The sequence below is a fragment of the Esox lucius genome, chromosome 24, assembly GCF_011004845.1.
Source record: "Esox lucius isolate fEsoLuc1 chromosome 24, fEsoLuc1.pri, whole genome shotgun sequence".
NCBI classification, from domain to species: Eukaryota; Metazoa; Chordata; class Actinopteri; order Esociformes; family Esocidae; genus Esox; species Esox lucius.
In genome coordinates this window covers 959,879-986,480 of record NC_047592.1, presented here as the reverse complement: position 1 = coordinate 986,480, position 26,602 = coordinate 959,879, and the positions used below count along the sequence as shown (strand labels likewise).

The 26,602-nt window shown below is 46.6% G+C and overlaps 1 protein-coding gene and 1 long non-coding RNA gene across 4 annotated transcripts in view; one reads left to right on the top strand and one right to left on the bottom strand.

Moving 5' to 3' along the window:
- Positions 1 to 1,871: 1,871 nt before the first annotated feature.
- Positions 1,872 to 5,028, bottom strand: hmgb2b (high mobility group box 2b). Its single transcript, XM_010869365.5, has 6 exons — positions 4,904 to 5,028; positions 4,017 to 4,176; positions 3,784 to 3,935; positions 3,583 to 3,641; positions 3,222 to 3,337; positions 1,872 to 2,652 (listed from the first exon to the last, which is right to left on the bottom strand). Exons 2-6 carry the CDS (start codon positions 4,164 to 4,166, stop codon positions 2,482 to 2,484), a joined length of 648 nt encoding a protein of 215 aa, XP_010867667.4. The 5' UTR covers positions 4,167 to 4,176; positions 4,904 to 5,028; the 3' UTR covers positions 1,872 to 2,481.
- A 2-nt stretch (positions 5,029 to 5,030) lies between these two features.
- Positions 5,031 to 26,602, top strand: part of ctc1 — a 23,499-nt gene continuing 1,927 nt past the window's right edge. Inside the window, exons 1-20 of one of the 3 annotated variants that reach the window (XR_004575362.1) lie at positions 5,031 to 5,471; positions 5,568 to 5,737; positions 6,300 to 6,540; positions 6,637 to 6,863; positions 6,967 to 7,096; positions 7,756 to 8,100; positions 8,211 to 8,566; positions 8,873 to 9,038; positions 10,586 to 10,925; positions 13,708 to 13,822; positions 15,223 to 15,727; positions 16,668 to 16,757; positions 22,791 to 22,928; positions 23,019 to 23,065; positions 23,310 to 23,404; positions 23,510 to 23,666; positions 24,536 to 24,607; positions 25,083 to 25,239; positions 25,628 to 25,689; positions 26,365 to 26,521. This is a non-coding gene — a long non-coding RNA (CTS telomere maintenance complex component 1). The remainder of the gene's footprint in view (positions 5,472 to 5,567; positions 5,738 to 6,299; positions 6,541 to 6,636; positions 6,864 to 6,966; positions 7,097 to 7,755; positions 8,101 to 8,210; positions 8,567 to 8,872; positions 9,039 to 10,585; positions 10,926 to 13,707; positions 13,823 to 15,222; positions 15,728 to 16,667; positions 16,758 to 22,790; positions 22,929 to 23,018; positions 23,066 to 23,309; positions 23,405 to 23,509; positions 23,667 to 24,535; positions 24,608 to 25,082; positions 25,240 to 25,627; positions 25,690 to 26,364; positions 26,522 to 26,602) is intronic. The other 2 variants (XR_004575363.1, XR_004575361.1) reach the window with 2 other exon arrangements.

Below are 26,602 nucleotides of genomic sequence, written 5' to 3'. Positions count from 1 at the left end.
GCTGGTACACCTTATTTAACAGTATCTGAAGTTAGAGCTGGTACACCTTATTTAACAGTATCTTAAGAGCTGGTACACCTTATTTAACAGTATCTGAAGTTAGAGCTGGCACACCATATTTAACAGTATCTGAAGTTAGAGCTGGTACACCTTATTTAACAGTATCTGAAGTAAGAGCTGGTACACCTTATTTAACAGTATCTGAAGTAAGAGCTGGTACACCTTATTTAACAGTATCTGAAGTTAGAGCTGGTACACCTTATTTAACAGTATCTGAAGTTAGAGCTGGTACACCTTATTTAACAGTATCTGAAGTAAGAGCTGGTACACCATATTTAACAGTATCTGAAGTAAGAGCTGGTACACCTTATTTAACAGTATCTGAAGTTAGAGCTGGTACACCTTATTTAACAGTATCTTAAGAGCTGGTACACCTTATTTAACAGTATCTGAAGTTAGAGCTGGCACACCATATTTAACAGTATCTGAAGTTAGAGCTGGTACACCTTATTTAACAGTATCTGAAGTAAGAGCTGGTACACCTTATTTAACAGTATCTGAAGTAAGAGCTGGTACACCTTATTTAACAGTATCTGAAGTTAGAGCTGGTACACCTTATTTAACAGTATCTGAAGTTAGAGCTGGTACACCTTATTTAACAGTATCTGAAGTAAGAGCTGGTACACCATATTTAACAGTATCTGAAGTAAGAGCTGGTACACCTTATTTAACAGTATCTGAAGTTAGAGCTGGTACACCTTATTTAACAGTATCTTAAGAGCTGGTACACCTTATTTAACAGTATCTGAAGTTAGAGCTGGCACACCATATTTAACAGTATCTGAAGTAAGAGCTGGTACACCTTATTTAACAGTATCTGAAGTAAGAGCTGGTACACCTTATTTAACAGTATCTGAAGTTAGAGCTGGTACACCTTATTTAACAGTATCTGAAGTTAGAGCTGGTACACCTTATTTAACAGTATCTGAAGTAAGAGCTGGTACACCTTATTTAACAGTGTGAAACAATATTACATTCTCAATCAACAGAAGAACTAGTTGTGAAACGGCACCAGGTTATCCACTCCACTACCAGGAGAGGTTAAAACAGTATGGCACCAGGCTATCCACTACCAGGAGAAAATAGCAGCATGGCACCGGGCTATCCACTACCAGGAGAGGTTAGAAAAGTATGGCACCAGGCTATCCACTACCAGGAGAGGTTAGAACAGTATGGCACCAGGCTATCCACTCCACTACCAGCAGAGGTTAAAACAGTATGGCACCAGGCTATCCACTACCAGGAGAAGTTAGAGCAGTATGGCACCAGGCTATCCACTACCAGGAGAGGTTAAAACAGTTCGGCACCAGGCTATCCACTACCAGGAGAGGTTAAAACAGTTCGGCACCAGGCTATCCACTACCAGGAGAGGTTAAAACAGTTCGGCACCAGGCTATCCACTACCAGGAGAGGTTAAAACAGTTCGGCACCAGGCTCCATGACTAAAGGCAATACATGATTTAAGATTATCTGAGTATTTAAGAGACAGACTATGTATTTGTTAACATATGATATTAAAACTACATTACATGGCTTCATAATGATATTATATTTAGATTATACCTGATACAATGTGAAATTACAAAGAAACATTGACATTACCATTTTCCAAATTGCCTGAGACCGCATCTGCATATTTATGCATATCATGTTCCTTTATAACATCTGACATTGCAGTTAGATTATTACCCCACATGCGACAAAGACAACACCCTGTTCAGGATCACATAATACTGAGGCAAACTTTCAGAATCATAAAAATTTTATTATAAAAGTCCATTTCTACATAAGGTTTTCGGGACACATTTTTCAATTGAAAAAATAAAAAAAACAAGTGTATGTTTTAAACCGGGCCACAGCATCACGCGACCCGGGACATCAAGCCATAATATTACAGAGCCGCCACAGCGCCCGGGACCACACACAACCAAGGGAACTACAACCGACTACATTCAACACAACAACAACATTCAGATCTATCCAACCCCAACAGAGCTCTGCTATTGGACATGTAGGCCCACAGCAACTGTTACCAGGGATACAGATGTTTAAAATGACAACAACTATTCAGTTACACTGATATAAAGTCCCCTGCAGGTTGTGTCTGGTCCAGTATGGCTCTAACTAACCCCCTGACCTATCTAACCTTTGACCCCTAACCTAGGGTCAACCCTTCCTTCAGGGTCACTGACAGGCACACACACACACCGTTCAGCCAATCAGATGTCTTCTCTGGCCTGTTAGGATTCCAGTGGAAGCGGGTTCGTTTGTTTTAGCTCGCAGTGACCCTGAGTAAATGTAGTTTCCACTGCTGGGCCAATGGAACGGCCTCGTGTGAAAACTCCACCCATCGAACAGGTAGGGGGCGGGCTAAAACGGACGCACCAATGCAACAGGCCGGAGCACTCCCCCAGCCCAACGCTACTCATCGTCGTCATCATCATCATCTTCATCGTCGTCGTCCAAGTCGTCATCGTCATCATCGTCGTCACCGCCAACGGCGCCGTGAGACATCATGGCGGAGGATCCGCCCGGGCCGGGCCGCATCGGAACCCGCTTAACGTTCGCTCCGGAGCGGTACGCAGCCATGTCCTGAACACACAACCAGGGAGCCGTGAGCGAGGAGACAGTCTGTTATGAGGAGACACTGTGTCTGCGTGTTACGGGGACACTGTCGGTGTGTTACGGGGACAATGTGTCGGTGTGTTACGGGGAGGCCGTGTCGGTGTGTTACGGGGAGGCCGTGTCGGTGTGTTACGGGGAGGCCGTGTCGGTGTGTTACGGGGACACCGTGTCGGTGTGTTACGGGGACACCGTGTCGGTGTGTTACGGGGACACCGTGTCGGTGTGTTACGGGGACACCGTGTCGGTGTGTTACGGGGACACCGTGTCGGTGTGTTACGGGGACACCGTGTCGGTGTGTTACGGGGACACCGTGTCGGTGTGTTACGGGGACACCGTGTCGGTGTGTTACGGGGACACCGTGTCGGTGTGTTACGGGGACACCGTGTCGGTGTGTTACGGGGACACCGTGTCGGTGTGTTACGGGGACACCGTGTCGGTGTGTTACGGGGACACCGTGTCGGTGTGTTACGGGGACACCGTGTCGGTGTGTTACGGGGACATTGTGTCAGTGTGTTACGGGGACACTGTGTCCGTACCTTGTCGTATTTCTCCCTCAGCCGTAGTGCCTTCTCCTCAAAGGGCTGCTTCTGGGCCGGCGTCTGCTGACCCCACATGATGCCCAGCTTCTTAGCACACTCCCCTATGGAGCAGCCTGTCAAAACAGTCACAACAACCCGTAACCCGTCATGTTTAAACAGTAAGACCTGAAGAGACAAAACATGGCCATAACACCACACACCAAAAACTCAGTGCATTAACTATATACTATCACCGACACTCTGTAGTGTTTAGTTAAGACATTAGAAAACATGTCATTAGTGTTATTAACTGGCAATACTACTGCATAAATAACATACTTTCATCAACCGTATAATGAAATTAGTAATTTTTCAGTACCTGGGAATTCTTGTTTGACTGTAGGACGGAACTCTGCAGAAAACACAAAGAATGCTGACCTAGTGGAGAGACAAGTGTTAGAGGTTAAAGGTCACGTGTTTGGGGTCCACGTTCAGCCCAAAGTTTGGTGTGCCATTTAGAAAGAGGTGACGAGTGTAACTGCTAATGCATGGTTGAAGTATGCATGGTTAAATGACTCACGGTGGTCGTTTGGGAGCATTGGGGTCCTTCTTCTTGCGGCCGGTCTTGGCCATCCCTTTGGGGGGAACGTATCCTCTCATGTCCCTTTCATAGCGAACCTTGTCCTGCTTCGCCATGTCCTCAAAACGACGCTTATCATTGGCCGTCAACGCCTACACAACACATAGTTAGCATATTACACAGGTATGTTAACACATATATGATATGTGATCGTGTATGTAAGGAATACGTACCCTCCATCTCTCGGAGCACTGCTTGGAGAACTCTGCGAAGTTCACGGACTGCTCCGGGTGTTTCCGCTTGTGCTCCTCGCGGCAGGTCTGCACGAAGAAGGCGTAGGCTGACGTCTTGCCCTTGGGCTTGTTAATGTCCCCTTTCACCATGGCGACACGACTGATTGATACACGGGAGAAAAATATTACTTGATTTAATATAAAATATATATATATATATATTTTTTTTTTTACAAGATCCTCGTGAATTTAGCAAAAGTGGCTAACCTGCTAGCGCCAATGCCGGTTAGAACGTCGACAAAAACATACGATTCGATAGTTAACTAACTATTGTAACGGACACTAAAGTTGGGCTAGTATATGTGATGGATTGCAGACCAGTGTGCAGCATAGACAGTGTAGGGTTTGCAGTAAGGTTAGCGTAGCTAGCTAACATCGGCTACTACAGTTAGCCCCCTAGCATGCTAACTCGTTGAGAACAATGGGCCCACCATTTGCTTCCCGCCTTACGTACTGCTAACCCATCCCATCCCCCAGCACTAGCATTATTGCTAAAGGTGCTAACCCTGTTAGCAATCAGCGTACAAAACTAACATTATTTATAGAAGGAAATACTTGGTTACAGTGAAGTCATGTTGCATATCCAATGCACATTCATTTAACTCTAAATTGAAACAATGATATTTGGTCATATTGGCAATACAGCTGTGTTACTAGTTGACGTTACAGTACAGTGATTCACTATGAATGCCAGCTAAAGATAGCTAGCAGAAACATGACAGAAAAACAAGCAACGAACGTTTTTACTAAAATTAATGTAATTTTTGTGATTAAATATGGTTATGTAGAAAAACGATGTTAAAAGTGCAATCTCTTCCATAACTTACTTTTACCAGTCCGAAATCAAGAATTCGTCTCACACTGTCTGTTTTTGTTGTGGTCGATGCTGTTGTCTGTGCTTTGCTACAGAGGGCAGTTGATTGAGGTTCAAACTGGATCCAGTTCTGCGCTAACGCCCGCCCCCAGGCCGCGCCCCCGTTGGCTGGTTACGGTCATTCGAATGCAGGAGGCGGAGACCCCGGTGATAGCTGGGAGGAGACTCAAGTCTGATTGGCCAGGGTGCGTTCGATTCAGACGGGATTTGGTCCGATTTGGTCCCAAATAGGAATCTCCGCCTACCGGCGTGCTTCCGGCCTACAGTACAAGTTAATGCTTTTTGAGCAATGCGGACACCGTCGTTTGTGTGTTTTGTTAATTCTGATGATTTGAAGGATTTTGCGCGAATCTGTAGTTGTTTACATCAGCTCACAGACAAGGATAACAACAGTTAACATAAACAGACTCGAGGTTTTTATACTTGACTTGTAAATGTAAATCTGACGCCTTAGAAATGAACAACGAAACGATCAAAAAATGGAATCATTTCTGACTCACTTCAACCAGAGGACTGAAGTGGTAAATTATGTTACCTCTGCTTTAGTTTTATTTCTAGCTAAGTAGCTATATTTAAACAAAATAATGTATTTTAACTGGTTCTGTCTCTTCTTGTAGGAACGCGAGTGGCTGCGGCAGCTATTCGGGTTCGTCAGGGACAATCTGTTCCCGGTTCTCGGACCCGCCGCTGGCAGTCTTTCCCTCGAACAGCTCGCCCTAGCCTTGGTACAGAGAGTGGAACGGGCGGTGGGCTCCTCGCGCGCTAGATCTCTTCCGCTGAGCTACAGGTGACGGTTAACACGTTATGCGATATTCTGGAGCTCTGTTTCTGGAGATGTGCAGTACGCGATTTGCAGTCTTTTGATCCAGCCAAGTACTAAGCACGATTAACTGATGACACTAAGGGGTATTGATGTTTCAGTTAATAAGTGAATTCATGCAGGGCTGGAACTGAAGTCCTGCTAGACTCTAGGTTAGGCTCGGTGGATGTCGGTGTCATGTGTTTGTAGGCTATTCTTTAAATGCAATAATCCTTAGTTTTAAGAGGCAGAAAGAGTATTCTCTGGGTGGCTGTGCCCCAGTTCACATTCAGCAATCACACAATGATGTAGTTCCATTTCAGAGTAGGAGTGCAGACCTAGGATCTGTGTTTCTTTTACATCACAGTGAATAGAAAACGATCAGCATAGAGTATATCAACAGGTCTTGTATAGTTAGTAAGGCATGGCGATTGCAATGCCAGAGGTTGTGTATTCAATTCCCACAGGGCACCAAGTTGAAAAAGGTTGCTTTCTCTTAAATGTAAAAAATGTAACATTGCTCCCAAGTCTCCCTTCTGCTCTTTTGCAGGCTTGTCTCCATATCTGAGCTGGTTACCAGGCAACACACACCCTGCTGTAGCAACCTGTCCTGGAGCACCAATGAGCACAGAGAGTGGGTCAGGGAGGCGGAGCAGGCTCTCCCAAAACACAGGGCTCTGCCACGTGCAAACCTCTTGCTGATAGGCTGTCTCAGTGATGGGTGTGGCTTAGGGGGGACATGTGATGGAATGTGGCGTTTGAAGGATGCCAGTGGAAGCCTGCACTCTGAGGTGAGGGTCAGAATGTTCTGTTGCGCTACTCTGGATTATCCTGGGCTGTGAGGAGGACTCCCAACACTGATCTTCTTCTCCTGGTGTCATTTCCAGCTGCTGAGTCCTTCCCCTCTCTGGCTGGGCCCGCCCCTTCTCTTTCCCTTTTGGAACTACATCCCCCAGCATGCATTGGGCCCAGACCAGGAAGACGGTGGCTACCTGGAGCTGGTTGGCTGTCCCCTACCCCTGACCTCTGATACTGAGTTGACATTTAACCCTGCAGGGGTCAACCTTAGGAGCGCTGTGGGTGTCAAAGTAGCAGCAGGACTACTGCAGCATAGGTCAGGGTGTGTGTGTATGCGTATGTAAGCAAGTGTGTGTGTGTAAGGACTGTAGACCTGGGGCTGGTTTACGTAACTTTAGTGTGTGTGTGTGTGTGTGTAGGGTGAAAGGCCTGCGTGTGAAGGTGTATGGAGAGGTTTGTGCTGTGTGCCCCCTGCTGGACATCGCCGGGAACTCCTTCTTCTGTCTCTGTCTGAGAGAGGAACAACACACAGTACCAATACTGGTCACGGTGAGCATACACACACAGAGGTCTGTGTCTATAGTATTATAACTAGAGACCCAGTCCAACACTCAGACATTATAATAACTAGAGACCCAGTCCAACACTCAGACATTATTATAACTAGAGGCCCAGTCCAACGCTCAGACATTATTATAACTAGAGACCCAGTACAACACTCAGACATTATTATAACTAGAGACCCAGTACAACACTCAGACATTATAATAACTAGAGACCCAGTCCAACACTCAGACATTATTATAACTAGAGACCCAGTCCAACACTCAGACATTATTATAACTAGAGACCCAGTCCAACGCTCAGACATTATTATAACTAGAGACCCAGTCCAACGCTCAGACATTATTATAACTAGAGACCCAGTCCAACACTCAGACATTATTATAACTAGAAACCCAGTCCAACACTCAGACATAATTATTATTATTATTATTATTCTCTGCCCTTCCTACTTCTTTTCTTTTCCTCCTTCCCCTCCATCACTCCCTTCCCCTCATCCTCTCTCCTCCTTCCCCTCCATCACTCCCTTCCCCTCATCCTCTCTCCTCCTTCCCCTCCATCACTCCCTTCCCCTCATCCTCTCTCCTCCTTCCCCTCCATCACTCCCTTCCCCTCATCCTCTCTCCTCCTCTGCCCTGTCCCAGGAGCCAAGCTGTCTTTGGTGGCGGAGGTGTGTGTGTGTGGGGGTAAGTGTGTGTGTGTCAGGGCTGCGTGTGTGCGCGCTGAGGGGCTGGTCTGGAAACAGAGTTCTGTGTGTGACGGGCCAATCGTCCCTGAGCCTGCTACCCGACACACTGATCCCTGACCTGTCTGAGACACACTCACAAGACCACACACCAGACACATACACCTCTGACGCGGACGGCCATCTTTGCGAGGAGAGTGGTGCTGGGTCAGCGCTCCCAGGCAGACAGGCAGAGGGAGCGGATGAAGGCCGTGTCGTCCCTCCTCCACACAACACCAAACACTCCAGAATCATCAGCTACAAGGTCCCTCTTACTGAGGCTTTCTGAATGCTGTTCTTACTGGTCTCCTCTGATTGGTCAGTGGGTGTTTTGTTTTTGGACTCTGACGTCATGGTTCCCATTTTCTCTGATAGGGTGTGCTGACTGGTGTTCTGAGCTCTGAGGCGGGACTTTATGTGATAGACGGGAAGGTTGGTCTATGTCTGGCCTATCAGCCTATCCAGAGGCGTGGCTTGAGGCCAGGGGCAGAAATAGAACTCCATGATGTCCATTTCCTGTACCGCCCATCTCCCGCCTCCCTACCCAGCATGCTCTGCATGTGTCTGCGCTCCAGCCTCCGCATCACTTCCTTCAGCCGGCTGGGGTCGGAGGTCAGCAGCACTAGCGACATGCCCAGTGATGCCTTGTTGCCACGACTACTGCTGGAAATGAATCTGGGCGTGTCTCAGTACCTTTGGCTCTGTCATTGCTGCACAGCTCTGAGAGACAGGTAGGAAGGGAGAGAAGGAAAGGGGGAGGGAGGGAGAGAAGGAAGGGGGGAGGGAGGGAGAGAAGGAAGGGGGGAGGGAAGGAGAGAAGGAAGGGGGGAGGGAAGGAGAGAAGGAAGGGGGGAGGGAAGGAGAGAAGGAAGGGGGGAGGGAAGGAGAGAAGGAAAGGGGGAGGGAGGGAGAGAAGGAAGGAAGGGAGGAAGGGGGGAGGGACGGAGAGAAGGAAGGGGGGAGGGAGGGGTTTCTCTCTGTATTAGGTTTGTCATGAAGATGTTTTTAAAACAGAGTGAATGTTTGTTCTTTGTCAGGCTGGTTCCCCGTTGGGTGAGAGGAGAGCGTGTGTGTGTGGTGGCTGGGAGGCTGCTGGAGTCTGTGTTGACCTGTGAGGGGGTTCAGGGAGGAGGAGAAGGAGAAGCAGGGAGAGACATCTACAGAGAAATGCTGCAGGAGCCACACCACTGTCCCCTCACTGAGGTAAACACACACCGTATATACACACACAGACACACACACCTATATATATATACACACACACGCTTGTATATACACACACACAGAGACACACACACACTTATGTACATAAGTATTTCATACACTGACGATTTTGCAGGTTTTCCTACTTACAGTAACACACTACACCGTCATGGATTAAAATCCTGCAGCGCACGCAAGGTCCCCCTGCTCAAGCCAGCGCATGTCCAGGCCCGTCTGAAGTTTGCCAATGACCATCTGGATGATCCAGAGGAGGAATGGGACAAGGTCATGTGGTCTGATGAGACAAAAATAGAGCTTTATGGTCTAAACTCCACTCGTCGTATTTGGAGGAAGAAGAAGGATGAGTACAACCCCAAGAACACCATCCCAACCGTGAAGCATGGAGGTGGAAACATCATTCTTTAGGGATGCTTTTCTGCAAAGGGGACAGGATGACTGCACCATAATGAGGGGAGGATGGATGGGGCCATGTATCACAAGATCTTGGCCAACAACCTCCTTCCCTCAGTAAGAGCATTGAAGATGGGTCGTGGCTGGGTCTTCCAGCATGACAACGACCTGAAACACACAGCCAGGGCGACTAAGGAGTGGCTCCGTAAGAAGCATCTCAAGTCCTGGAGTGGCCTAGCCAGTCACCAGACCTGAACCCAATAGAAAATCTTTGGAGGGAGCTGAAAGTCTGTATTGCCCAGCGACAGCCCCGAAACCTGAAGGATCTGGAGAAGGTCTGTATGAAGGATTGGGCCAAAATCCCTGCTGCAGTGTGTGCAAACCTGGTCAAGAACTACAGGAAACGTATGATCTCTGTAATTGCAAACAAAGGTTTCTGTACCAAATATTAAGTTCTGCTTTTCTGATGTATCAAATAGTTATGTCATGCAATAAAATGCAAATTACTTAATCATACAATGTGATTTTCTGGATTTTTGTCATTCACAATTGCAGTGTACCTAAGATTAAAATTACAGACCTATATATGCTTTGAAAGTGGGAAAACCTGCAAAATCGGCAATGTATCTCCAGGGTATGATGCTGAGTGTCTTTCTCTCTTTGTCTTCTCAGTACCGTGTGGGTTCTCCAGGGTATAATACTGACTGTCATTCTCTCCTTGTCTTCTCAGTACCGTGTGGGTTCTCCAGGGTATAATACTGACTGTCATTCTCTCCTTGTCTTCTCAGTACCGTGTGGGTTCTCCAGGGTATAATACTGACTGTCATTCTGTCCTTGTCTTCTCAGTACCGTGTGGGTTCTCCAGGGTATAATACTGACTGTCATTCTCTCCTTGTCTTCTCAGTACCGTGTGGGTTCTCCAGGGTATAATACTGACTGTCATTCTCTCCTTGTCTTCTCAGTGCCGTGTGGGTTCTCCAGGGTATAATACTGACTGTCATTCTCTCCTTGTCTTCTCAGTACCGTGTGGGTTCTCCAGGGTATAATACTGACTGTCATTCTCTCCTTGTCTTCTCAGTACCGTGTGGGTTCTCCAGGGTATAATACTGACTGTCATTCTCTCCTTGTCTTCTCAGTACCGTGTGGGTTCTCCAGCGTGTCGGTATCTGTCAGTGTCGGAGTGTATCTCTGCCATGGAGGCAGAGTGCTGGTCATCTCTGTCCCTGTCCTCCCTGCTGCCGTCCTCTGGCTGCTCTCTGACCCAGGCTGAGCTGAACCCCTCCTTGGCCTGGTCCGTGGGCTTGTCTCTGGGGCAGGACCGGCAGCCCCGGCCGCTGCTGGTCGGAGTCCTGGATCTCTCTAGAACACACACACTCTGCCTGCGTGACCAGACTGGCATCCTGACCTGTGTTGCCGTGGAGACCAGTGAGAAAGACTCTGGCCGTCAGAGAGCCGCCAGCAACACGGCCTGGATAGGTGAGATGTTACCGGGCATGTCCATAAAGATCACTTGGGTGAGGTGTTACCGGGCGTGTCCATAAAGATCACTTGGGTGAGGTGTTACCGGGCGTGTCCATAAAGATCACTTGGGTGAGGTGTTACCGGGCGTGTCCATAAAGACCACTTGGGTGAGGTGTTACCGGGCGTGTCCATAAAGATCACTTGGGTGAGGTGTTACCGGGCGTGTCCATAAAGATCACTTGGGTGAGGTGTTACCGGGCGTGAGGTGTTACCGGGCGTGTCCATAAAGACCACTTGGGTGAGGTGTTACCGGGCGTGTCCATAAAGATCACTTGGGTGAGGTGTTACCGGGCGTGTCCATAAAGACCACTTGGGTGAGGTGTTACCGGGCGTGTCCATAAAGACCACTTGGGTGAGGTGTTACCGGGCATGTCCATAAAGACCACTTGGGTGAGGTGTTACCGGGCGTGTCCATAAAGACCACTTGGGTGAGGTGTTACCGGGCGTGTCCATAAAGATCACTTGGGTGAGGTGTTACCGGGCGTGTCCATAAAGATCACTTGGGTGAGGTGTTACCGGGCGTGTCCATAAAGATCACTTGGGTGAGGTGTTACCGGGCGTGTCCATAAAGATCACTTGGGTGAGGTGTTACCGGGCGTGTCCATAAAGATCACTTGGGTGAGGTGTTACCGGGCGTGTCCATAAAGACCACTTGGGTGAGGTGTTACCGGGCGTGTCCATAAAGATCACTTGGGTGAGGTGTTACCGGGCGTGTCCATAAAGATCACTTGGGTGAGGTGTTACCGTGCGTGTCCATAAAGACCACTTGGGTGAGGTGTTACCGGGCGTGTCCATAAAGACCACTTGGGTGAGGTGTTACCGGGCGTGTCCATAAAGATCACTTGGGTGAGGTGTTACCGAGCGTGTCCATAAAGACCACTTGGGTGAGGTGTTACCGGGCGTGTCCATAAAGATCACTTGGGTGAGGTGTTACCGGGCGTGTCCATAAAGATCACTTGGGTGAGGTGTTACCGGGCGTGTCCATAAAGACCACTTGGGTGAGGTGTTTCCGGGCATGTCCATAAAGACCACTTGGGTGAGGTGTTACCGGGCGTGTCCATAAAGACCACTTGGGTGAGGTGTTACCGGGCGTGTCCATAAAGATCACTTGGGTGAGGTGTTACCGGGCGTGAGGTGTTACCGGGCGTGTCCATAAAGACCACTTGGGTGAGGTGTTACCGGGCGTGTCCATAAAGATCACTTGGGTGAGGTGTTACCGGGCGTGTCCATAAAGACCACTTGGGTGAGGTGTTACCGGGCGTGTCCATAAAGATCACTTGGGTGAGGTGTTACCGAGCGTGTCCATAAAGACCACTTGGGTGAGGTGTTACCGGGCGTGTCCATAAAGATCACTTGGGTGAGGTGTTACCGGGCGTGTCCATAAAGATCACTTGGGTGAGGTGTTACCGGGCGTGTCCATAAAGACCACTTGGGTGAGGTGTTTCCGGGCATGTCCATAAAGACCACTTGGGTGAGGTGTTACCAGGCCAGTGTTGCCAACTCCTCAGTAAGCAAAGTCGCTATTGGCTATCCTAAAAGTCGCTAGAAGATGCTAAATTATGTCATCGCCAAATGTTCTTTTTTAACATACAAAACTCTCGTTGGGGAAAAGAATATACATGCGTATTTACAAATGTTGTCCATGTACAAGAAATAATCACCTGAGCAAAAAAACGAAGAACAAATCAAAAAAGGGTGCGCTATTTAAATCAAAATCAAAAGGCTAGAAAAAAAATAACATTAGAGCGACACACAAGGGGAGATATCATCATGGTCATGGATTAAGAGAACTGCACCAACTGCATGTGATGGAGGCTGCCTGTAGGAGAGGAATAACGTTGTAGGAGAGACAACAAGTGAGTAAAAACACCAGAAGGTCGCCGGGTATCGACCTTCTGTCGATACCCGGCGGCACCCGCTGCTCGTTGAGAAGAGTAAGAACTTTTTAAAAAAAAAAGTCGCTAAGGGTGTCTGAAAAGTCGCTGTGTGACTGAGTGTGTAATGTGGTGTTTGGGGGGGGGGTGTGACTGAGTGTGTAATGTGATGTTTGGGGGGGTGTGACTGAGTGTGTAATGTGATGTTTGGGGGGGTGTGACTGAGTGTGTAATGTGATGTTTGGGGGGGTGTGACTGAGTGTGTAATGTGATGTTTGGGGGGGTGTGACTGAGTGTGTAATGTGATGTTTGGGGGGGGTGTGACTGAGTGTGTAATGTGATGTTTGGGGGGGGTGTGACTGAGTGTGTAATGTGATGTTTGGGGGGGGTGTGACTGAGTGTGTAATGTGATGTTTGGGGGGGTGTGACTGAGTGTGTAATGTGATGTTTGGGGGGGTGTGACTGAGTGTGTAATGTGATGTTTGGGGGGGGTGTGACTGAGTGTGTAATGTGATGTTTGGGGGGGGGTGTGACTGAGTGTGTAATGTGATGTTTGGGGGGGGTGTGACTGAGTGTGTAATGTGATGTTTGGGGGGGTGTGACTGAGTGTGTAATGTGATGTTTGGGGGGGTGTGACTGAGTGTGTAATGTGATGTTTGGGGGGGTGTGACGGAGTGTGTAATGTGATGTTTGGGGGGGGGTGTGACTGAGTGTGTAATGTGATGTTTGGGGGTGGTGTGACTGAGTGTGTAATGTGTTGTTTGGGGGGGGTGTGACTGAGTGTGTAATGTGATGTTTGGGGGTGTGACTGAGTGTGTAATGTGATGTTTGGGGGGGGTGTAATATGTATGTGTGTCTTTCAGGTTGTTTGGTGTGTGTGCAGCGCTTCACCATGGTGATGGAGAGATTCATCCAATCAGAGTTCCCTTCATACAGACACCTGGATCAGGACAAATACATCACACACAGACACTGCAGGTACACCTACTAACACACACACACACACAAACATACGCACACACTCACACAGACACAGACACACAGACTCACACAGACACAGACACACAGACTCACACACACACACAAACTTTCCCCTCAGGTGGTTCTCGTCTGAGGCGGAGACGTAGTGACCCTTTCTGGCACACAGGATGACAAGGCCAGAAATGGACAGGGGTGTGGGGGTGCAACCAATTAAATAAGACGACAGTCAGAACCTATGGGTACCCCCCCCCCACGGGGCCGTTTAGTTACTGAGTCAACAACACAACACACCCATTTACAAACATCAAATAATCACACCAAGACACCATAGACACAATAGGGCAGGTAGGAGAAGGGACTTGGGAACGGGGTCCAATCAATGAAAACAATAGAAAGGTCCCTACGCTGCTACACCCCTAATCCTTCCTAGCTGTTACCAAAACACAGGGGTGACTCCCGCCCAGCTAACCTAGTGTTTATAACAGAGTGTTTTACACACTAGCAAAACATAACAGAATATAACAAATCACACCCAAATCCTCCAAAAAAACTAAAAGCCCTCCCGAGCTCACAAGGCAAACATTATATGTACTGGGGCCAATTAGGCCCTCAATCATCTCCAGCTGCCAGGACTCCAGACAAACCACGCCCCCGCTCCAGACAAACCACGCCCCCGCTTGTCAGCAGCAACTCTGCGCACCTGGGAATACCAGACAACTCTCACACAACCAGAACACCACTCAGCCACATACACATCATGTATACAAGGAAGGCAGGAATAAAAACATGGCACATGTAACACACACTAACACAGACACACACACTGACACAGACACACACACAGACACACACACTAACACAAGTGTTTACTGGCTATCTCTGTGGTGTCTAGGGTCCTGTTGATTGGGTTAAAAGTTTGAGGAGAAACAATCTTTTCAAGTTGAATCATCTTCTACGTTCTACGTTCTCTGTCTGAAGTCTGGATGTGTGTGTTCCAGGGTCTATGTTCTGTCTGGATGTGTGTGTTTCAGGGTTTTTATCCTCTGTCTGAAGTCTGGATGTGTGTGTTCCAGGGTCTACGTTCTGTCTGGATGTGTGTGTTCCAGGGTCTATGTTCTGTCTGGATGTGTGTGTTTCAGGGTTTTTATCCTCTGTCTGAAGTCTGGATGTGTGTGTTCCAGGGTCTACGTTCTATGTCTGAAGTCTGGATGTCTGTGTTCCAGGGTCTACGTTCTGTCTGGATGTGTGTGTTCCAGGGTCAATGTTCTGTCTGGATGTGTGTGTTCCAGGGTCTATGTTCTGTCTGGATGTGTGTGTTCCAGGGTCTATGTTCTGTCTGGATGTGTGTGTTTCAGGGTTTTTATCCTCTGTCTGAAGTCTGGATGTGTGTGTTCCAGGGTTTATATCCAGTTGTGTCTGAACGACCTCCAGATCCTCAGTCCCTCTGCCTCCATGGCCTCTCTCCTCAGAGAGAGGAACAGAATGACACAAGGAGAGATGGAGGAGAGAAGAGAGGCAGAGGCAGGAGAGAGGAAGAGTAGCCGGGAAGAGGAGAAGATGGAGGTGGAGGAGGAAGAACATGAAGGGGGAGAGGCTAAGCGAGCATGTCTGGAAGACAGAGAGAACAAGCCCATACTCAAACCACCCGTCGCCATAGAAACACCTGGAGAATCTACATTGCCAGGGGAGCGTCCCTGTGTCTCCGTGGTGATGCGTGTCATGGCAAAAGAAGGCGTGGCCTGGAGGAATGAGGGAAATGGCTGTGATATTGGAGGGGCAGGGCTTTCTCTGTGTTTCTCTGCGAAGGCTGAGCTGATTGGTCCAGTCCAGAGGTGGGGGTGGGACCCTAAAAACTCACTACTACAGGAGAGAGAGACGGACAGAAAGACAGAGAGCACAAAGGTGAGACTACAACCCCCCCCCAGACCAGGGTCTCCCAACAGGTGAGACTACAACCCCCCCAGACCAGGGTCTCCCAACAGGTGAGACTACAACCCCCCCAGACCAGGGTCTCCCAACAGGTGAGACTACAACCCCCCCAGACCAGGGTCTCCCAACAGGTGAGACTACAACCCCCCCAGACCTGGGTCTCCCAACAGGTGAGACTACAACCCCCCCAGACCAGGGTCTCCCAACAGGTGAGACTACAACCCCCCCAGACCAGGGTCTCCCAACAGGTGAGACTACAACCCCCCCATAGCAGGGTCTCCCAACAGGTGAGACTACAACCCCCCCATAGCAGGGTCTCCCAACAGGTGAGACTACAACCCCCCCCTAGCAGGGTCTCCCAACAGGTGAGACTACAACCCCACCATAGCAGGGTCTCCCAACAGGTGAGACTACAACCCCCCCCTAGCAGGGTCTCCCAACAGGTGAGACTACAACCCCCCAGTCCAGGGTCTCCCAACAGGTGAGACTACAACCCCCCCCTAGCAGGGTCTCCCAACAGGTGAGACTACAACCCCCCCATAGCAGGGTCTCCCAACAGGTGAGACTACAACCCCCCCCATAGCAGGGTCTCCCAACAGGTGAGACTACAACCCCCCCCTAGCAGGGTCTCCCAACAGGTGAGACTACAACCCCCCCAGTCCAGGGTCTCCCAACAGGTGAGACTACAACCCCCCCATAGCAGGGTCTACCAAACCCTTCTGATAGTACCAGCTTTCTTCATGGGTTCCAGGCTGTCTGGCAGTGCTGATGTAATATTCCCCTTGTCTCCTGATGTATCATTGATACTTTCTCTTTGCCTCTCTGACAGGTGGAGTTGTTGTTTGTGAGGTCTGAACCGACCACCTGAATCAGGTGTCATTTAGGAGTCTCTTTCTCTTTGCCTCCCTGACAGGTGGAGTTGTTGTTTGTGAGGTCTTCAGTACGTTGGTTTTCCCTGATACAACCTGGCTGCTTTTACAGACTCATCGCTCCAAACACTCAGGTATCCTCCATTCCTCCAATCACCACACATCCACCCTCCATTCCTCCAATCACCACACATCCACCCTCCATTCCTCCAATCACCATACATCCACCCTCCATTCCTCCAATCACCATACATCCACCCTCCATTCCTCCAATCACCATACATCCACCCTCCATTCCTCCAATCACCATACATCCACCCTCCATTCCTCCAATCACCATACATCCACCCTCCATTCCTCCAATCACCATACATCCACCCTCCAGTCCCATCCCCCCACCCACCATACATCCACCCTCCATTCCTCCAATCACCACACCTCCACCCTCCATTCCTCCAATCACCACACCTCCACCCTCCATTCTTCCAATCACCATACATCCACCCTCCAGTCCCATCTCCCCACCCACCATACATCCACCCTCCAGTCCCATCTCCCCACCCACCATACATCCACCCTCCAGTCCCATCTCCCCACCCACCATACATCCACCCTCCAGTCCCATCCCCCCACCCTCCATAACTCCACCCTCCATCACTTAACCCTCCGTACCTCCACCCTCCATCTTCCATCCCCCCACCCTCCATAACTCCACCCTCCATCACTTAACCCTCCATACCTCCATCTTCCATACCCCCACCCTCCATCCCCCCACCCTCCATAACTCCACCCTCCATCACTTAACCCTCCATACCTCCATCTTCCATACCTCCATCTTCCATACATCCACCCTCCATCACTTAACCCTCCATACCGCCATCTTCCATACATCCACACACAAACGCTATGATTCAACAAATATTTTTTATTTAAATTAGTCAGCAGAAGGAACTGAGCATTTAGATTACAACTAGGGCTGTCACAAATAATACACAAGTGCCTGATCGCAATCATTTGAGCCAGATCGCAATTTTATAGACAACAAGCTTTTTGCACAATTTTGGATTACAAAAAAAGGGCTTTTGAAGCCAATGTCAGAAACGTCTCAAGAAACACCATGTGAATGATGTTAGTTTCCATGGGATGTCTGGGGCTTGGATGCAATAGAGTGTTTGACAGCTCTGCCTGAAGTTATAGGCTCAGATCATTTACTGAAACTTGTTTTCTTCTTTATTTCAGTATGTTTAAATCTAGTTTAGAATTGCTTTGCAATGCTCTGTAATGTAGCCTAATTTCGCAACATTATTATTTATTAGACAAACGCATTTCAGTCGCTTATATGTCAAATCAATTCTGACAAAAGAAAAAAACACTCACATTTTGTGACATTTTGTCATTTCCAACCATATTTCCTTATTAGAAAATGTGCATTAAATGTATGGATATAAATATGTTGTCCCATTGCATTTTAAATGTAGAAACACAGTTTTCTGTGTAAGGAAGTCTGTTTCAGATAGGCAGGCTTCTGTGGTCTGGCTGGCCTCAGCTGCACCATCGCTTGTTATTTTCTTTAAACCAGCCTGGGGATGTCTGCTTCGCATTCGGAGTGGGTGCCTTTTGAGTGTCGCGCCACGCTTAGTCACATGACCGAACACTACATGACCGAACACTCATGTCTTACTGCAACAGCGACCAGAGGCTTGACAACAGATCATACAGGTCACACAATATTTGGCTATTTATGATGCTATTAATATATTTATTTGGCGTATTTCCCACCGGACATTTTGGCCGTTGATATTTTCATCTGCCGGACAACTACACCTGATACCGGCCAAAAGCCGTAAACCCTGCTCCACCCTCTATTACTCCACCCTCTATTACAACACCCTCTATTACTCCACCATCCATACCTCCACCCTCTATTACTCCACCATCCATACCTCCACCCTCTATTACTCCATCCTCCATACCTCCACCCTCTATTACTCCATCCTCCATACCTCCACCCTCTATTACTCCATCCTCCATACCTCCACCCTCTATTACTCCATCCTCCATACCTCCACCCTCTATTACTCCACCATCCATACCTCCACCCTCTATTACTCCATCCTCCATACCTCCACCCTCTAATACTCCACCCTCCATACCTCCACCCTCCATACCTCCACCCTCTAATACTCCACCCTCCATACCTCCACCCTCTATTACTCCACTCACCATACCTCCGTCCCACCACCCTCCACCAGTGGCATAGGTAGAAATGGTTGTTTGGCTGGTCATGATTAAAGGTGGTTGGGCCCAAAAACTAAATACAGCAAACCTTCCAGACACATTTAGTTTAAATCTGACCCAAAACATTCCCTTGACAAACAAGACGGTTTTATTGAGTAGAGACCATAGGGATGGCAGCACAGCAACAGTTTACAAGACCACTGCTTACAAAACCACTCCTTTCCGAGTACAACCATGACCAAAAACATATTAAACAAACATACATATTACTTACAACCATGACCAAAAACATTAAACAAACATGTACATATTACTTACAACCATGACCAAAAACATAATAAACAAACATACATATTACTTACAACCATGACCAAAAACATATTAAACAAACATACATATTACTTACAACCATGACCAAAAACATTAAACAAACATGTACATATTACTTACAACCATGACCAAAAACATAATAAACAAACATACATATTACTTACAACCATGACCAAAAACATAATAAACAAACATACATATTACTTACAAACATGACCAAAAACATAATAAACAAACATACATATTACTTACAACCATGACCAAAAACATAATAAACAAACATGTACATATTACTTACAACCATGACCAAAAACATAATAAACAAACATGTACATATTACTTACAACCATGACCAAAAACATTAAACAAACATGTACATATTACTTACAACCACGACCAAAAACATATTAAACAAACATGTACATATTACTTACAACCACGACCAAAAACATATTAAACAAACATGTACATATTACTTACAACCATGACCAAAAACATATTAAACAAACATGTACATATTACTTACAACCATGACCAAAAACATATTAAACAAACATGTACATATTACTTACAACCACGACCAAAAACATAATAAACAAACATGTACATATTACTTACAACCATGACCAAAAACATAATAAACAAACATACATATTACTTACAACCATGACCAAAAACATAATAAACAAACATACATATTACTTACAACCATGACCAAAAACATAATAAACAAACATGTACATATTACTTACAACCATGACCAAAAACATAATAAACAAACATGTACATATTACTTACAACCATGACCAAAAACATAATAAACAAACATGTACATATTACTTACAACCACGACCAAAAACATATTAAACAAACATGTACATATTACTTACAACCACGACCAAAAACATATTAAACAAACATGTACATATTACTTACAACCATGACCAAAAACATATTAAACAAACATGTACATATTACTTACAACCACGACAAAAAACATAATAAACAAACATGTACATATTACTTACAACCACGACCAAAAACATATTAAACAAACATGTACATATTACTTACAACCATGACCAAAAACATAATAAACAAACATGTACATATTACTTACAACCACGACCAAAAACATATTAAACAAACATGTACATATTACTTACAACCATGACCAAAAACATATTAAACAAACATGTACATATTACTTACAACCAGGACCAAAAACATATTAAACAAACATGTACATATTACTTACAACCATGACCAAAAACATATTAAACAAACATGTACATATTACTTACAACCATGACCAAAAACATATTAAACAAACATTACTTGTAAGCTACATATTCTTTAAGGAAAGGAGGAATCGAGAGACAACGAGATGAGAGATTACAGAAACCATAAAAAGTGCCTTATAAAGGGCAGAAATTACACACTCCACTAACACAGGCACAACAGGTGGATACACAAACACTGCCAGCTAATTGGCCAGTACACCAACTCTTTACTCTAATGTGCACAAACTTACAATTAAAAATAAAAGTAGACAAAGCTCTACAAAGTTTTCACTACACAATAAAACCACTTCAGGCCCATATTGAAATGTACACCGGCAATTAAATATATTGCACACTTCAAATAAGCAAACGCTTCTGTACAGGTATTCAAGCAAGACAACATTGTTTTTATAAATACTATCACAACAGGCATGAATACATTAACACACCGAACAAATAAACCTGGCCTACCAAAGCAGGCGCCATCATAACAATAAAACGACGGCAACGAAAGCAGTCGCTTACTTAGTATTGAATGACCTCATTTGGCAAAATCGTACATATTATTCAGGGTTAGCTTGTTTCACAGCACAACGCGTATACTGAACAATCCAGGGTAATGTAATCAAAGATAGAAAAAACCTGCAGCCAAAGACGTTTAACGCAATCGCTTTGTCAAGAACAAATAGTTCCTCTCCAATAATTATTTGCATTCATTTTTAATAAATTTGTTTTTGCCTTTCGATTTTTTTTATTTGCAATATGTATATTTTTTATCTCAATACTTTTTAGTTAATGATTTGCTTTCAATATTAATTATTTTGTTTGCAAGACTCATACTTTTGTTTGTTCATACCCGTCCCCCTGGGATTTCCGCCTATGGTCCTTGGTCGAACTGTATTCCAGCCAAGAAAATTGTCCGTACCACTTCTACGATAAACTGGTTTTCCATTTGTCACTGTACTGGGGAACACTCACAATTTTGGTTGTGTTTTGGTTCTCTCTACTGCAGACAAATCTGCAGGTGGTGCAGAGTGATTGTTTTCCTGGGCTATTGTTGAAATCAGTGCAGTAGAAACGCTAACCTCCTCCTTGGCTGCTGACCTGCTCCCGAGTCCTTAATGGTTGAGCCTGAAGTGCTATTGCAAGCTTCCTCATGTTCTGACTTGCTAGCTTCCTCATGGTCTGACTTGCTAGCTTCCTCATGGTCTGACTTGCTAGCTTCCTCATGGTCTGACTTACTATCTTCCTCATGGTCTGACTTGCTAGCTTCCTCATGGTCTGACTTGCTAGCTTCCTCATGGTCTGACTTGCTAGCTTCCTCATGGCCTGACTTGCTAGCTTCCTCATGGCCTGACTTGCTAGCTTCCTCATGGCCTGACTTGCTAGCTTCCTCATGGTCTGACTTGCTAGCTTCCTCATGGTCTGACTTGCTAGCTTCCTCATGGTCTGACTTGCTAGCTTCCTCATGGTCTGACTTGCTAGCTTCCTCATGGTCTGACTTGCTAGCTTCCTCATGGTCTGACTTGCTAGCTTCCTCATGGTCTGACTTCCTAGCTTCCTCATGGTCTGACTTGCTAGCTTCCTCATGGTCTGACTTGCTAGCTTCCTCATGGTCTGACTTGCTAGCTTCCTCATGGTCTGACTTGCTAGCTTCCTCATGGTCTGACTTGCTAGCTTCCTCATGGTCTGACTTGCTAGCTTCCTCATCGTCTGACTTGCTAGCCTCCTCATCGGTTTATCAGGTATCCGAGGGATTGAGCTCAAATGCGGTCAAGGTGTTTTTTCTTCTTCATCTTCCATTTGTAGCTTTTTAAAGAAGTGCAATTAACATAAATTGAGCAAATAATTCTCCGTGGGGTGGCGGGATAGCGTTTGATTCCTTTGTAACCAATTAGATCAGAAGTACCTCCTACTTTTCACCATTTCTGATTTGTTAGAAAAACAATACAAACAACAAATCAAAATGTATTACATCTTTTGGTAAAAATAAAAGATTTGTTAAGCCAACCTGATTTGGGTGGGCCAATAGTCAATCTGGCAGGGCACAGGCCCAACGGTGGCTTCGCCGCTGCCCTCCACCCCCCCACTCAACATCCCTCCATCCTCCATCCCCCTGCCCTCCATCTCCGCCCCTCCACTCCACTCACTATCCCTCCACCCTCCATACCTCCACCCACCATACTTCCATCCTACACTGTCCCTACCTCCACCATGGTTTTTATTCAAGTGTTTTTTTCTTCTGTCTGGTATGTTGAGCTGTGTTGGAGTGTGGCGTGTGTTACTTCCTGAATGACCTTTTTTCCTGTCACTCAGGATCCCAGTGTTCTGACTGGCTGCCTTGTTGCTGTGAAGAGTGGTGTAGAGCTGCATGCTTGCCCTTCGCTCCTGGTGCACTCTGATTGGAGGATCCACACCCTGACCCCGCCCCTCCTAACCACACCCTACTCCCAGGTGAGCAGCTGTACCAGGGATTTGTTCCATTACACTCAGGAGTTCCTACTTTCGCGATGACCTTTGACCTTCGAGCTCTCTCTCCTCCAGATGATCTCCCAGAAGGTCATGTCAGTGGCTGAGGTCCTGGACTGCAGGTAATAAAGCATAAAAGTATTTTGAGTGGCAGGTGCCGTCATTTACATAGAAAAATTTGTATTCATTTTGGTGTTTCTATTGTGTAGAAATAGTAGCACCACTTGTCCAGCAGGTGGCGATGTGGAGTCTTATTAAAAGCACTGAACAACCTGCATCATCGCAATAATGTGTAAACTTGTGTGTCTGTGTGCGTGTGTGTGTGTGCGTGCGCACGTGCGTGTGCTTGTGTGTGCGCACGCAAAGCCGTGATGTGGAGTTGGTCTCCTTCTATGGAATTGTCTCTCAGAGGATCACTTTACAGGACAAAAGAGGACTAACTAAAACAACACAATACACAGGTACTATAAAGAAACGCACACACACGTTTTATAGAATATTATATTTTAAAAAAAATCTGGGCAAACTGTATATGTGTGTGTGTGTGTGTGTGTGTGTGTGTGTGGAAGTGGAGACCGGGCTGAGTGTGAGATTGACAGTGTGTTCAGAAAGCAGGGGGCGGAGTCTGCAGGTGTATTTAGACCTAAGCCACGCCCCATACCCTCCTGGCATCATTCCAGGAAACACTGTGCTATTTAGCGGATTCCAACGCCGACTGTCACGGTAAAACACACACATCCGAACAAACCTATTTCAAAACCAGCTCCTCTACCGTCCATAGATAGCCTGGGTTCCTTTCTGTTCCACCTGCTGTTTTTAAATGTGTTCTTGGTTGTTTCAGGGTTGGAGGGGGGTTTAAATGTGTTCTTGGTTGTTTCAGGGTTGGAGGGGGGTTTAAATGTGTTCTTGGTTGTTTCAGGGTTGGAGGGGGGTTTAAATGTGTTCTTGGTTGTTTCAGGGTTGGAGGGGGGTTTAAATGTGTTCTTGGTTGTTTCAAGGTTGGAGGGGTGTTTAAATGTGTTCTTGGTTGTTTCAGGGTTGGAGGGGGGTTTCAATGTGTTCTTGGTTGTTTCAGGGTTGGAGGGGGGTTTCAATGTGTTCTTGGTTGTTTCAGGGTTGGAGGGGTGTGTTTAAATGTGTTCTTGGTTGTTTCAGGGTTGGAGGGGGGTTTAAATGTGTTCTTGGTTGTTTCAGGGTTGGAGGGGTGTGTTTAAATGTGTTCTTGGTTGTTTCAGGGTTGGAGGGGTGTGTTTAAATGTGTTCTTGGTTGTTTCAGGGTTGGAGGGGTGTGTTTAAATGTGTTCTTGGTTGTTTCAGGGTTGGAGGGGGGTTTAAATGTGTTCTTGGTTGTTTCAGGGTTGGAGGGGTGTTTAAGTGTGTTCTTGGATGTTTCAGGGTTGGAGGGGTGTTTAAATGTGTTCTTGGTTGTTTCAGGGTTGGAGGGGTGTGTTTAAATGTGTTCTTGGTTGTTTCAGGGTTGGAGGGGTCTTTAAGTGTGTTCTTGGTTGTTTCAGGGTTGGAGGGGTGTTTCAATGTGTCCTTGGTTGTTTCAGGGTTGGACGGGTGTTTAAATGTGTCCTTGGTTGTTTCAGGGTTGGAGGGGTTTATTGTCGTTCTCTTCCAGTCAGCTGTTTGACTGTTTCGGCCATGGGAACGTCAAGCCTGTGAGTCCTCTCCTCCTAACCTGCTGTCCTCCTCTCCTCTTATTCTGCTGTCCTCCTCTCCTCCTATCCTCCTCTCCTCCTAACCTGATGTCCTCCTCTCCTCCTAACCTGCTGTCCTCCTCTCCTTCTTTCCTGCTGTCCTCCTCTCCTTCTTTCCTGCTGTCCTCCTCTCCTCCTTTCCTGCTGTCCTCCTCTCCTTCTTTCCTGCTGTCCTCCTCTCCTTCTTTCCTGCTGTCCTCCTCTCCTTCTTTCCTGCTGTCCTCCTCTCCTTCTTTCCTGCTGTCCTCCTCTCCTTCTTTCCTGCTGTCCTCCTCTCCTTTTTTCCTGCTGTCCTCCTCTCCTTCTTTCCTGCTGTCCTCTTCTCCTTCTTTCCTGCTGTCCTCTTCTCCTCCTTTCCTGCTGTCCTCCTCTCCTCCTTTTTTCATGCTGTCTTTTTGTCTTCTGGTCATTTTACCCTCATCCTTCTCTTCCCCAGGTCATGTGACCCTCCTCCTCCCATCATCCTCCTGGGGGTGTGGGCAATGAGAGGAGCAGGGCAGTGCCTTGTGGGTCGGGTCAAAGGTCATGTGGTGTGTGTTCTCTACTTGCAACTGCAGTGGACCTGCTCTCTATGTGACAGCATCTACACACAGGTACATACACACACACAAACACACACACACACAGGTACACAAACAGACAACCAAAAACCCACAACATATTGAACAGGTAGCATTAACTAAAGTAATAAACAGGTAACATTAAATTATATAACACAAACACACACACATACAGGTACACACACACTGGTACACACACACATACAGGTTAGAACTCCATAATAGGTGATAACAGATCCCAGTAACTAATCTGTTTTCTTCCCCTCTATCTTACTCTCTCTAACCCCCCCTCTCTATCTATCCCCCTCCCCCTCTGTCTAACCTCCCTCCCCCTCACTCTCTATCCCCCCTCCACCCCTCTCTCTAATCCCCCTCTCTATCTACTCCCCTCCCCCTCTCTATCTACCCCCCACCCTCCCAGAGGTGTACAAGGTCTCATCCTCCATGTGGTTCGACCTCCTCTGTGTTTCAAGCTTTAGCCAAGTAAGTTCATATGTCACCCGTTTATTATAGAACCTCATGTCACCCGTTTATTATAGAACCTCATGTCACCCGTTTATTATAGAACCTCACGGTACCCGTTTATTATACAACCTCATGTCACCCGTTTATTATAGAACCTCACGGTACCCGTTTATTATACAACCTCATGTCACCCGTTTATTATAGAACCTCACGGTACCCGTTTATTATACAACCTCATGTCACCCGTTTATTATAGAACCTCACGGTACCTGTTTATTATACAACCTCATGTCACCCGTTTATTATAGAACCTCATGTCACCCATTTATTTATTTACCTTTATGTCACCCGTTTATTATAGAACCTCATGTCACCCGTTTCTTATAGAACCTCATGTCACCCGTTTATTATACAACCTCATGTCACCCGTTTATTATAGAACCTCATGTCACCCGTTTATTATACAACCTCATGTCACCCGTTTATTATACAACCTCATGTCACCCGTTTATTATACAACCTCATGTCACCCGTTTATTATACAACCTCATGGTACCTGTTTATTATACAACCTCATGTCACCCGTTTATTATAGAACCTCATGTCACCCGTTTATTATAGAACCTCATGGTACCTGTTTATTATAGAGTATAACTTCATGTTGTGTGTGTGTGTGTGTTTGTGTGTGTTTAGGGCTGTGGTAGAGGATGGCAGTGGAGAGGCCCATATATGGTTCTCCTGTTTAGCCGTTTCCTGTCTGTTGGGGTTAACCACACCCCAGTGGGAGGGGCTTCAGAGGTCACTGAAGGCCCGAGGTCATCTTAGGGTCTACACACGGGGGCGTAGCCTGGTGAGATGATAAATCAGTAACTCTTGGTGGAGTTTAAGCAGCACCATATTCATGAAGTGTATGTGTGCGTGCGTGTGCGTG

What these genes read in the sequence shown, in the direction of transcription:
- hmgb2b (XM_010869365.5), bottom strand. Translation starts at nt 4,166, where the DNA reads ATGGTGAAAGGGGACATTAACAAGCCCAAGGGCAAGACGTCAGCCTAC. An exon ending in AATGCTCCCAAACGACCACC is followed by an intron (nt 3,642 to 3,783) that starts GTGAGTCATTTA and finishes TCTCTCCACTAG; the next exon opens with GTCAGCATTCTTTGTGTTTT. An exon ending in AGTCAAACAAGAATTCCCAG is followed by an intron (nt 3,338 to 3,582) that starts GTACTGAAAAAT and finishes CTGTTTTGACAG; the next exon opens with GCTGCTCCATAGGGGAGTGT.